At 40.3% G+C, this 13,336-nt stretch overlaps 1 protein-coding gene across 2 annotated transcripts in view; it reads left to right on the forward strand.

The window, feature by feature from the left end:
• The window catches only part of LOC127632914 (forkhead box protein P4-like), a 148,815-nt gene that overhangs the window by 129,986 nt on the left and 5,493 nt on the right, over positions 1–13,336 (forward strand). For both annotated transcript variants that reach the window (XM_052111748.1, XM_052111749.1), the window contains exons 12-16: positions 1,134–1,335; positions 2,741–2,817; positions 3,130–3,231; positions 10,825–10,946; positions 12,382–12,448. In XM_052111748.1, coding sequence (XP_051967708.1) covers positions 1,134–1,335; positions 2,741–2,817; positions 3,130–3,231; positions 10,825–10,946; positions 12,382–12,448 — 570 coding nt within the window. The remainder of the gene's footprint in view (positions 1–1,133; positions 1,336–2,740; positions 2,818–3,129; positions 3,232–10,824; positions 10,947–12,381; positions 12,449–13,336) is intronic.

Raw genomic sequence — 13,336 nt, forward strand, 5'->3', positions numbered from 1 at the left:
TTGATTAGAGCTGTCAATCGATTAAGATTTTCCGTAGTTATTTTGAATAAGCATCATCTTAATCATTGTTACTCAAAAAAGTATCTTGGTGTCAACATTTTTTGCATTAGTTGACACATTTTGCACTATAACTTTTACTCTGTATCTACACGATATCACTTTAAACCCCCTAGGGGCCTTTTTTCCCTAAGTGAGGGACCTTTTACCCTAGGTGTGGGGAAAAGGCTCCCTCACCACCTTTTTTTAAAAACTAATTTTTAATCGAAACAACTTTCCGTTAGTATTTCTTTTCACACAAAAAATATGTCCAGCTTTGTTTAAATGCCAGAACGTGTTCTCTTCTTGTGCTGTTGCTAGTGTCAAGCAAGCCTGAGTGTGGTTTGTTGTCTGTACAGCTGCAGGTTATCTATACAGGTGGAGTTCTGCTTACTGCCCCCTGCTGAATTGCTCAGATGGTAGGAATATTCCCTATTTCGGTCTAGGGACATGATTAATTGCGGAACTTTTTTTTATACAATTAATCACATTGAATTTACATTATCCATCAACTGTCCTTATATCGGTATATCAGTGTGATTAATTGGCCAATATTTGGCTATTTTGTTTTTGTATTATCATCAGCAGTCAATAACTGTGCCTGCTTAACTAATATATTCAGCAATATTGTGTCCATCTCATTTGCTTTAAATAAATTGTATTATATCATATTTTAGCAGTTGATTTGGCAAAGGGTCACCCTGCTCTCTAGATCAGCATCAGCATTGGCCTTTGAAGCTGCAATGTGTCATTTCTGCACCAGATGGAATTGCAGATTTCAGAAGACTCCCCCTGTCTTCCATTGGTTGTACAAACAGATAATCCCATCCCAAACTCACACCATTTGTCAAGCCAATGGTGGTGTCCTGGGCTAGACGGACCGCTAAAACAAACAGGAAAGTTTTGATTGAGCCGCAGAGTGTTAACGGTGTTACTTTTAGGTGAAATCAACCTACAAATGGCTCACTCATCATTGACTTTGCATATTAAGCTTTGATGTGTGAAAGAATTTAAATATCGAAAAAATGACACAAATAACCCATATTGGTCAGCTTTATTGTCAGTAAGGTTTAAACCTTGCATTTCCTCCACTTTAGCTAAATCTGGCCTCCAGCATGTCACTGTCAAAAAGAGAAAGCGAGGGGTATCCTGAGGGCTTGCCCCACCCCCCCACATCTGCCGCCACCCCCATCACCCCCATGAGACAGGGACCCTCCGTCATCAGCTCCTCCAGCCTGCACGGAGTCGGACACATCCGCCGGCGCAACTCTGACAAGTTCTGCACCCCTATCGCCTCGGGTCAGTGTCATAACTGCACACAAACATTTGATAAATTTAAAGGTGCTGTAAGCTATTTTTTTCTTGGAAAAATATGCTAAATATATTCCTACTCCCTTACAGATATTAATTAAATAAGTGTCCTGAGATATCTCACTGGTCTCTTTGACAGCTGTAGACTTTGTAAACAACAAACAAAAATGTGTCAGTGGACTGCGGACATGGACGCTTTTCACCTGTCAATCATTTTGCTCGTTCTAATAGTGTTGCATTTGAAGCAGATCATTGATGCCGTGATTCATTATGTTTGTCAGTTGAGAGCGCTATTGTGCCACTGTTGAATTTGATAGCCACAGGAACAAACAATGCAACTCTTTTGCTCGTTTTTGGTCTCAAAATGTTCTTTGGAGGGCGGGCTTTTGTAATTACTAAATTAGAGGGGTTATGGCTAATTCAATGGCTCAGTCATGTTAAAGTTTCAGAACACTAAAATCGGTAACAGCACCTTTAAACCACTCAAGTTTTTAGGTTAAAATGTATGGTACAACTGTACTAAAGGCTCCACAAGATAAAAGGCTCAATTGATTTTAGCCTTTCAATTGAAGTTTCTCCTAAAGCACTAAATAGAAACAAAAACTACCACAGCACTTTCCTAAACACCCGTATGTCACTATGAACTGCAAACATTTTCCTGATCCATGAGATCACTGTGTGTGGTAAAAATGTTGCAAATGTATGTAGTTAATGAAAATCAAAATTGACATTTCTTTTGAGACAAACCACTCTTTTTTCATTTTCAGTTTTGTTTAAGGTTATTTAAATCAAACATTTATCAATAACTGTCCAATAAGTGTCAGGATAGTATTTGGGGTAAAAAGCCCCCCCGTTGCAGGGGCTAAAGGCCCCTATAAAACACATTGTTTTTGTTGTTTTTAAATGGGACAAATAGATTTGTTATGAACATTTTTCAAAGTGGGCTCAAATTAAATTTCATTAATGGGTGCCTTTAGGCCTGTTGTACACTATATGAATGTACATTAGGGAAATAGGAAAGTGCATGCTTTCTATTCTTTGATGGTGTTTGTTTTTGTGTTTTTTTTGTTTCACCATTTTAAATCACATTTTGCCTTCAATGGTCCATTTCAAATACTCATGTGTGGCAGTTTTTCAAAAGTAAAAATAAAGTAGTCTCTGAATTAATATGAGGTTATAAAAGCTGCGTGTTTAATTTAAAATGAGAAAAATGCTGTTTAAAATAGTTTTAGATGGAATATAGCATGTAACATGTGCTGGAAACATCATCTCTCCAAAAGTTTTGCATGTCAACTAATCACATATTGACACACTGAGAGGTCGACTTCTATACAGCTGAAAAATGTATATCCGCACACTTGTAATAATTCTTGCTGGTCTCTGTCTATTACAGAACTTGCACAGAATTGTGAATTCTACAAAAACGCTGATGTCAGGCCTCCATTCACCTATGCCTCCCTCATACGGCACGTAAGTCAGCCTGAGTATGCATGTGTGTGTGTGTGTGTGTGTGTATGTGGCATACAGATCAGTACTCCATTTTCTGTACTCCAGTGCACTTGAGTTGAGTTCAAAGGTGTGCACTGGTAACTAAGGATTTATGCGCATCTCTTAGCTCGGTGTCAGTCATGCTGAAATGCACAGCACTATCCATAATGCACAGGCTGCCCATCTGGAAACGGACCATTGGCTAATGTTTCACTAATAACAGCCATTTGAATCACCTCTTGACACCTGCTCACACGCTCTCTTCCGTTCTCTCTCTCTTCATTTTTTCACCAGGCCATTCTGGAAGCCCCTGACCGACAGCTGACTCTAAATGAAATCTATAACTGGTTTACACGAATGTTTGCCTATTTCAGGAGAAACACAGCAACATGGAAGGTAATGTCCCATTAAATATGGTTTTTAAACATTCAATACATTTTAGACCCCTAAAGAGCATTAAAAGGTTTATAATGGGGATACTTTGTTCAATAGATAGTTTGAAGCGCAGACATTGTGCACAAAGAAAATATTGGGTTTAGATATATTGGGCTGCATGCTGACTGTTAGCATGGCGAAATTTACACCACATGGACATGCAGACATCCCAAGTCTACTTTGGGCTAAAGGCTTATTCACAAATTCATATTTTTGATTCAAATTTCCACAGCAAAATTTTTAAACAAAACAGTGTACATCTTCATAAACTGCTGCACACCGAATTTTACATTTAGCTGTGATCAGTTGTTTCTTTTTTCATTTGGAGCAGGGCTGGACTGGTAATCTGGCATACTGGGCATTTTCCCAGTGGGCCGATGCACTTTAGGGTCAATCAGGGGAGGACTGGCCATCGGGAGAACCGAGGGATCCGGTGGGTCAGCCGCGAAACGGGCCGAATGGCCGCTATAAGCATAAATGAGCCACCGCGATATAATGTAAAATCCCGGGCCGATTTCTCTTCCCAGTCCAGCCCTGTTTTTGGGGGCTAGGTTTATTCATTTATAATTATTCAAAAATCAAACAAATTGTTCAAATATTCAAACCTGAGTATGATGAACTTTTGACATCTGACATAAACTTTTATTTTGGATTTCTGTTTGACTCATGACAGGAGCCAAAAACATTTCTGTGTTTAAATGTTTAAAGTTTCATTGAATCAAATACAACAAGACGAAGGATTTACACAGAAATCCGCTTGCCTAATTTTTTCTGAATAAGGCCCACTGTGTGAACATGCCTTTATACCTCAAGAAGCAGTCTTCAGCTGTCACAATATACAAAACACTTACAGTTAAAGGAAACAATTCTGGTAATATTGTTTAGAAGCTCTAGCTTGCTTTAGTTGGCCTCCTGGAAGTGAAGCTTGAGGGCTCCTTCTTTAATGCGAGTCTCGCCGAGATAACAAAAGAGCAGAACAGACGTGGCCCATTGTTCAGCATGACCCAAACAAAAATAAATCCTCCCTCTGTGCCAAGGGGTACAGCGGGTACAACAGAGATACGGCCTTCTGTGCAGCTCCAATAACAGTGAGGTTATTAATGATGCTTGCCTTCACCTATGACCTGGCCTTTCAGTTTTTTATTTTCTGTTCAATTTTTTCCCTAATTTTTGTTCCTGGTGCCCTGATGTGCTCTCCTCGTTGTTGTGAATGTTTGAGATGGAGCACTTTGTGATGTCAGCCCTCCCGACTGGTGTTTGATATGTGGAAGGAGGAAGCAGCAGTAAAGGTGTTTGAACACCAGACGCAGCAGATGGATGTCATACAGTGTCTTTAAATACAAAACGGCTGTTTTCTATGAATGTGCAAACACAGCAGATCGATTGACATCAAACGACAGTACTCAACCATGACTTTGTGGGCTGCTCATATTTTTGCCACTCAGATAGTTTTTCATGAAATTCAAACAAAACCATTGTTTAGGGACATACCTGAACTGTACTTAGGGACTTTAATTTAGGCTAAAGGAAACATTGTGTATAGCGAACAATTTAACAGAAATATGGCGTCACGTCGTGCCTAAAGCTGCGTACACACTGCCAGCAACATCGTGCGAGACAGCGACACCATCCCATTCGTTTTCAATGAGAGCACAGTGACTTCTGGTGACACGAGCTGTCGCGACCATTGGCGACCAGATGTGGGCGTGTCCAGCGACGCAACAAAGTTGAGACAAGTTTAACTTTATTCAAATGAAGAGCGACTTACGGGAGCGACAGCCAATACGAGAGAAGACGGTAGAGCTCACGTGATCCTTCTCTCTCTCTCAGCTCCTGCAGCAATGGAAAGATCAGGGGACACACCCTCTGCAGCAGCTAATCAAACTGGGTCCTGTCAAGCCTGAAGTACTGCTGGAACCGGACTTCATCCAGCCGCAGCTCCTGCACCAGCTGGTGGTACTCAGATTGAATAGACTTGTGGACCCAGACAGACCAGCCTTTGCGTTTTCGCCACAAATTAACAGCCGCTTTGGCAAAGAGCACAAACTTGTTTTTGCCTTGTTAGTGTTTAGTCTTTTCACTCCCAAATGTTTGTTTTAGCGACAAGAAACCACTATCAACAGCAATGGAATTCGCTGTCAACAGCAATGGAATGGCATCCGTGAATGTCATTTATAAACGTTACTAGGCAACCAGTAGTGGGAATGCAGCGATAAAGTCGCGGGCAGTGTGTACGCAGCTTTACAGTGGCCTTTATCCTTGACTATATTCGCAATCAGTGTTTGGCGTAATCTGGTCACAAAAAACAAGTTGCTGTAATTAAATACTTTTAGTAAAAAAAGTAGTGTAACAAATTACAATTTGTATTCTTGTAATCAGATTACAGTTACTGATTTTCAATTTAGCGTAAATTGGTTTACGCATATTTCTAAAATAATATAATTTCTTTAGAATACATTTGAAATATGAATTATGTTTACATGTATGTCTGTTTTTGTTTCTGTGACAGCTGAATGGACAATAAAAATTAACAAGGAAGAAATAGAGATAATGTTTTAAATTCATTGGGCTGAAAAACAAAAACCTCTGTATGTAACGTGTTTTAGTAAGTAACTTAAAAGTATAGTAATGTGATTACTTTTCCATGAAGTAATCAGTAAAGTATGCTGATTATTATTTTAGAAAATGTATTAGTAATTTGATGTGGATGACTTTTTTTAAGTAACTTACCCAATACTGTTCACAATATAGCCCGGTCTCTTGTACCTTCCTGCTTATAACATTTGGTCATTTTCCTACCCTTTGGAATAATGCGTAAAACAGTCAGAGGATCCTTGCAGAGCCAAACAGCTGCCCGCTGGTTCTGTGTGTATGCCCACCCCCTCACACACACTTGTTACGTGACACTTTATCAGTCAGTGGGCACCTAGCATTGCAATGCAGCATACGCTTATCAGGCTGTTTAATTTGGACTGGCTGATTAACGTGCAGAGCAAGTTGTATATCAGATTTGCATCTCCTGACCACCTCCGACATGCCACAATCTTCTGGAGTCCACCGCAGGAGAGCTGCCCTACCCTGGGCAGAGAACCTAGCTTTCCTGGCCCCTGTGAACCAGCTGCTTTCATCCTTCCTCCTTCCACCTGTGTGTTCGACTCCAAGCTTTGATGTCCAATCAGATGCTATAACCACATGATGTCAATACTAGACATTAACAAAGCTGTGTGTGCCTGTTGCGTGCACACATTCTAATCTCTGTCCTTTTAATATTACAAATCTCTTTTTTTTGTCAATTCTCTTCTGTCATTACTGTATTTATATCTTTATAAATTTAGTGTTAAATGACCACATACAATCAAAATTAAAGTTTTGTGGCTTTTAATAAATTTCTGTTTGCTTTGATGTCCTCTAAATACTAGTGTACTCCTAAATGTTGACAAAATTCACTTTTAATAGTGAGTGATACACTTTTAAAATGAGGGGTCTGCCTTTCCCTGGGTAAATGGACCAAAAATATTGCACTACACAGATTCTCCAATCAGATCATCTCTAGAATAAGAATGCCACTCTCCCACTAGAGCGCAACAGTCCAGTTCCAGAAGTAAAAAAAACATTGTTACTTTTTTTTTCATAGGGGAATTGATTATTAACAAAAACTTGCAGACCTTTAAAGGCAGGCTTACTGTAAGCTCCGAGATTGTTAATTGATGGTATACACTTCTGCTGAATCCATCAATCCATGTTATTTCAACTTAATTTTTTTTAAATCGTGTTTAATAGTTTAATTCCTGGTGATCAACTACACTATCCATGATCCTGAAGAAAAACGATCCAGTAATCAGAGAATCGCGTCCAAAAAACACGGCAAATCAGCCAAGTAGCGACCGCCCACTTCCATGATGCACTGCCAATGACCTAATCATCTCCCTACACTTCAAACTGCTTATATATTTGTAGATATCTAAATATGTTTCAATATACTTGACAAATATATTGATTCAGGTCTTATAATCAGACACTTTAAATCAACACTTTTATATTTTTCCATCGTTTTTAATTTGATTACGTCATTCACAATGCTTCATGGGATTGTAGTTTATTCCCTCAATAAAGACATTAAGAACACAGTTTTGTACCTTTTGTCTTTTTGTCTGATTTTCAAATACTTTTTAACTTGAAATAAAGCTTTGTAATGTCTCCAACCTACTAGAAATTAGGAAATCGTGTTTCATGCCTTAAAAAAAGTCAAAAAGTTACGAGCCCTTCAAAATGTCTCACCCAAAACTTCAAAAACTTCAACAAGAAATGTGTCATTACAGGAAATAAAACTTTGCTCACCAAGCCATTTCATTGGCTCTGTAACGTTTTATCTAAACTTGCTATTCTGATCTTTTGTCAACCCTCACACTGCGCTCTCTCTCCCCCTGTCCAGAGACTGCAGGCTTTAGGTGTAGCACAGGATAAAGTGGTCATTAAAGGCCCAAGCCTAACAAGTAACCTTCCCATTTAGCGGACCATCTCCTCATCACCCTGCTCAGCCATTAGTTCGCCCCTCACAAAGATGTGCTAATACATCCTCACTCTCTAACACCCCTTGTCCTCTCCCTCCCTCCATGGACCAGGAGCTTGGCAAAGTGCTGTCAGGCCAGGGACTAAATGGATGCCACGTAGAACAGCTCGCTTCCTGTCAGTCAGTCAGTCCCCTCATTAGCCATTCATGTGGCTGGGCTGAGGAGGTGCTGCCCCACATTCAGCCAACACTGGTCCAAGGCTCATTTGTGTGCTTGATCCTCTGGAGGAGAGGAAGAAGAGAGATACTGAGAAGGTGAGGTCAGAGAGAGACGCTCATAGACAGAGGGTGGAGAGACAGAACAGTGGGCTAATAGCCTTGAACCGCTGCAGCACCCAGGAGCAGTTAGTGAGCTTAGCCAGTGAGAGTTGAGGGGAATAAGGTGAAATTGGCAGGAATATTTTTAACAACTCATTTCACTTTTATGAAATTTAACAATTAATGGATATGTCTACGTTTCTGCCACCAGAGTCCCATCCTTTTTCCCTCCCACCTTTTCTCCCCCTCTCTCTCCTCTTTTTTTAATAACTCCACTTTCGCACTCATCCTCCTCTCTTCTCTTGCCAGTCATTTGGCACCGGTTTTAAATATAGAAATGGAGATGCATGTTCTCTGGTGCTCTTAATGACCATCTATATTTCACGAGTCAAGTCCAGAGAGAACAGGAAGTCATTGATCAGTAGGAGGGTAGGTCTAATTCGCAAGATGGACAGTGCACCTTTTTTAATTTTTTTGGCTCATGGAGATGTCACAGTGTGTATCTGTCAGCGATTTCTGTAATTCTCACTTATCCATTATTGTCAACTGCTCTTTTTTTAATTTCTCAGGAGTAGTTTTATTAATGATTGTGCTTTTAAATTTGGATAATATTTGTTAATCAGACTGATCATTTATTTGGGCCTTGTACTTGATATACAAGAATAATAATGGCTTCAATTTCTATTCTTGTTTTCCACAGTGGAATATATTTCCAGGTGTCTGCAGAAAGTAATTCATGCCACCTGTACATTATACTTCCTTTGCTAGTGTGTAGAATCATTAAAGACAACATGATGTAATGAAAATGTAAACTACTTGCTTTTATATAAGCACAAACCGTAAATTCTTTACCATTACCTGGATTTCGTGTGGCTTACTGGCTCATCCAATGTGTGCAAGGGTTGTGTGTCATAATCGTGAACAACTAGAAGAGTCATGGAAATTCATTGGTTAAAAGATGTGGAAGCCCACTTTTCTGCTGACATTACCAAGCCCTCTTTTTTTGGGGAAATGCCCAATTCCCAATGCGCTTTAAGTCCTCGTGGTGGCGTATTAACTCGCCTCAATCCGGGTGGCGGAGGACGAATCTCAGTTGCCTCTGTGTCTGAGACCATCAATCCGCACATCTTATCACGTGGCTTGTTGAGAGCATTACCACAGAGACATAGCGCATGTGTAGGCTTCATGCTATTCTCCGCAGCATCCATGCACAACTCACCACGCGCCCCACTGAGAGCGAACCACATTATAGTGACCACTAGGAGGTTACCCAATGTGATTCTACCCTCTCTAGCAACCAGGACAATTTGGTTGCTTAGGAGACCTGGCTGGAGTCACTCAGCATGCCCTGGATTCAAACTCCTGGGGTGGTAGTCAGCATTTTTACTCGCTGAGCTACCCAGACCCCCTTACCAAGCCCTCTTTTTTGCCAACTCTTCCCCTACAACTACCTACTTTTCACAATCCAATCGATTCTTAAGGGATAAAGACAAGTTCCAGCCTGCATTTGTTTTGTTGTTGAATATCATAATGCAGCACATTACGGAAGTAAAATCAGTTGCGAACCTGTTTCATGTTGACTAAGTTCTACAGTACATTTGTCCACTGTAGCTGTTCATTTCCAGGCTTATTAATGTACAGACATGAAAAGTGATCACTTGGCCAGATGAGATGGTAAAATGGCGGCCATGGTGTCATCCCTCTTTATGTGGACACCATCACTGAAGGGTCTGAGACCCGTCTGACACATGCATCATCTTTCTAATATTGCTGTGCTCCTCAACCTTCTCCTGAGCTACCATCCCTCCAGTCACAAACACACACACACGCACACAGCTAGGCAGGCATTTTGTTTATGTCTGCCGAGGCTGACCCCCTTTAAATTGCTGCTAATGTTTTAACTGGGAGAATTAGTCTTTCATCACGGATGGGAATGCAAATAAAATCTGTGAGGTGGCAGGCTGAAATTGGGGTCATACTCATTTGCAAAACTAAGCACCATCGCTCCTGCGCGGGGAAATTTATTCAAAGGAGGGAGGCCTCGCCTGATTATGGCACTTGTAATTATGTTTAGGAGTGATTCTAGCATCAGCAGTCCCTCTCTCATGGATTCTGAAAAAAAAAGTGTTCGTCTAAAAAAATACACAGGATTTAATTATACACAAATTAAAATTGGTAATTAAATTGGGCATGAACAAACTACAAATAGCAGATGAAAAGGAAGGGCCTCCCTTGGGGGTGTTATTCTAGATAGTGGCTGATTAGTGAAATTTAAAATAAAAAAACAGGGGGTGGGTTCGCTGCTTGTGTGTGGGGTGCATCGTTTTCTTTTTTTCCCCCCGTTTAAAGATACTCCCACTGTTATGATGGTGTGGCACCACATTGTCACTTCCCCTTGGTAGAATGTGCACTTAATTGGTTGTGTGTGTCTTTGAGATGCATGTGTGTGCTTGGTTGGTGGTGAGGGAGATGGAGAGATATGCTTAGTCGACACGTCCCTGTCTGAGCCATACAATCTTTTGTGCTCATCATCACGTGCACTCTTTTAATTAGAAAGCAGGTATAAAATTTATGCCATTATTAAAGGCTGTTTTATATCAGTTCTTGCTATAATTGCATTTCCAGCAATGACAGCAAAGCAGTGGCGATTCTGCTTAAGATACCTACGACGGAGAGTCAAACCCGAACAGAAACTGACTTCATCTTTGTCACTTTTTCTGTCCCAGAATGCTGTGCGCCATAACCTGAGTCTGCACAAGTGCTTTGTGCGCGTGGAGAACGTCAAGGGTGCAGTTTGGACCGTGGACGAAGTGGAATACCAAAAGAGGAGACCACCAAAGATGACTGGGTATGTAGACTGGCCTTTGTCACTCAGATAGGTGTCATTTAAAGGAATAGATCTAACATGATCACACAAGAAATTGACATGCACCCTGAAATCAATCCCATTTTGCCCAATTACTGATAAGTGCAATACCCTGTCAAACGTTTTTTGCATCAATGCAAGCATGAATACAATTTTCTCTAGTGCAACCTCCAACACGGGTTCTGGTTCCCAAGCAACCATTTTTGCTCTAAAATAAAAAATGTAATCCAATGACACTTGCATTTCTGTTGACTGTATTACATAATTTGAACAAAAATTACTGCTCACTTTTTGGCGCCACTCTGTGGAAAATTCACCTGGAATCTGGAGCTCACACATGCCCTTTCGTTCAACAAAACCTCCAGCTTCGGCCACTGGGGGCAAAGATTGGGGGAAAAAATCTAATAAACACCATGAAAGTACCACACAAGTGGTGCATACCACCATAAGTCTTCTGAAGCCACATGATAGCTTTGTGTAATGAACAAACCAATATTTAAGTTGCCACTGAAAATCTTCCCCTCTGTTGTAGTTCTTAAATCAAATAAGGCACCTTTCTAACGCGCCATATACATTTTTGGTGTCAATGAAACCAAACCTGAAGCGACCAGTGTTTCTGCCGCCACTCCTCATTCTTAATGAAGAATCCCTGCTGAGATTGTCTGAAGCTTTGTAGTGTCAAATATGAGCCTCTATTTAACTGCTCAAATGAGCAAAGTCATACTTAATTTAAAATAACATGTGTAACAGTGTATTAAAACAACTGACGACTATTTATTCAGTGAAAGTTGCGAAAACAGCCTTTATTCCTTTAGCTTAACCATAAGCTTGTAGGTCTGGTCTGTAAGCGAGGCAATAATCGTTATTGGCATGTATGATTACCGTAATGGACTTCCCATCATTACCCTATTACTGACTCTCTAGTCAAAAGCACAAAGGTCTCTTTTATGCCTCGCCTGCTTGAATTTGCTGTGTTTGTGTGCGTGTGTTTTTCCCATCTGTGTCTACACTGTTTAGGGTACATTGTGAGCAGATGCACGGCAGAAAAGCGTGCCTGCTTGCATTTGTGCAAACAGATGTTACATGCCGTCTCAAGCATTGCCAAAGAGATGACTGCAAATTACAGAGCCGACGGCCTGCACTCCAGATTTCAGCCTTGTAGCACAGACAAAAAAAAGAACAAACAGTAGTGTGTGGTTTTTGTGCAACATGCTGCGTCAATATGCTTGTATTATCCTCCATTGTTTGTGCTTTTCTGTTTATCTCATTTTGAGTGTTTTTCAATGGGTTGTGAAACTTTAACACACACACACACACACACACACTTGCTGCACACACTTACGTCAGATGTGTTCCAATTTGTAGTAATCCACATGTGCACTTAATGGTCCTCTCTCTTTCTTTCTCTCATCCTCAGAAGTCCAACTCTTGTGAAAAATATGATTTCTGGACTGGGATTTGGCTCCCTGAATGCCAGCTATCAGGTGAGTGTGTGTGTGTGTGTGTGTGTGTGTGCCTTCTGTACATCTAATAAACACACTTAAAGAGTCTCTCATGAAAATATTAAGTAATTTTAAAACTAAATAATAGTTTTTCCAGGCCTGGAAAAAGTCATAGCAATTTCTATAAAGAAAATTAATTTTCCTAATTTTGCTCTGATCAGAAATTGGGGGAGTAAAACTGGCTTGTTCACAAACCGTTCTTTTCAATGAATTGGTTGATTCACAAATCAGTCCAAATGAAAGCCTGGAATGCAAGCGTTATTTTTGCGTTTTAACAGACAATGATGGAAAACTGTCTTTCTGGTTGTATGCGAACATGTGTAATTTTTATATGTATTTTATGTTATTATTGTTTAATACGTTTTATTATAAAAATATTTGTGCTATGGTTATACTTTCAAAACAGTAATCAATTACATGTCAAAGATGCAATCATCAGAGCTTATGTACGTATGTCTGTGGATGGATGGATGGATGGATGGATGGATGGATGGATGGATGGATGGATGGATGGACAGACAACTACTTACTATATGGATGGATGGATGGATGGACAACTACTTACTATATGGAGGGAGGGAAGGACAGACGGATGGATTAATGGAGAGATGGACAGACAGACAGACAGACAGATAGATTCCATATTCAGTAATCCAAAGATTGGAAGGTTGTGGAAATTCATAGGTCAATAAGTGTGGAAATCCTGCCTGGTGCAAGATCAACCAAACAAGGGCACTTATAACTATTTCCTCGTCTAATTAGCTGCTTCTCCCAAACCTCCTCTGTTCTCCTCCCTCCAACGCACACACCCTCTCAGCCAGCCGTATGTGATTTATAGCGTCAAATATTTGTCAATGAAGGTCACAGCAT

The sequence above is a fragment of the Xyrauchen texanus genome, chromosome 39 (genome assembly GCF_025860055.1).
Source record: "Xyrauchen texanus isolate HMW12.3.18 chromosome 39, RBS_HiC_50CHRs, whole genome shotgun sequence".
In the NCBI taxonomy this organism is placed as follows: Eukaryota; Metazoa; Chordata; class Actinopteri; order Cypriniformes; family Catostomidae; genus Xyrauchen; species Xyrauchen texanus.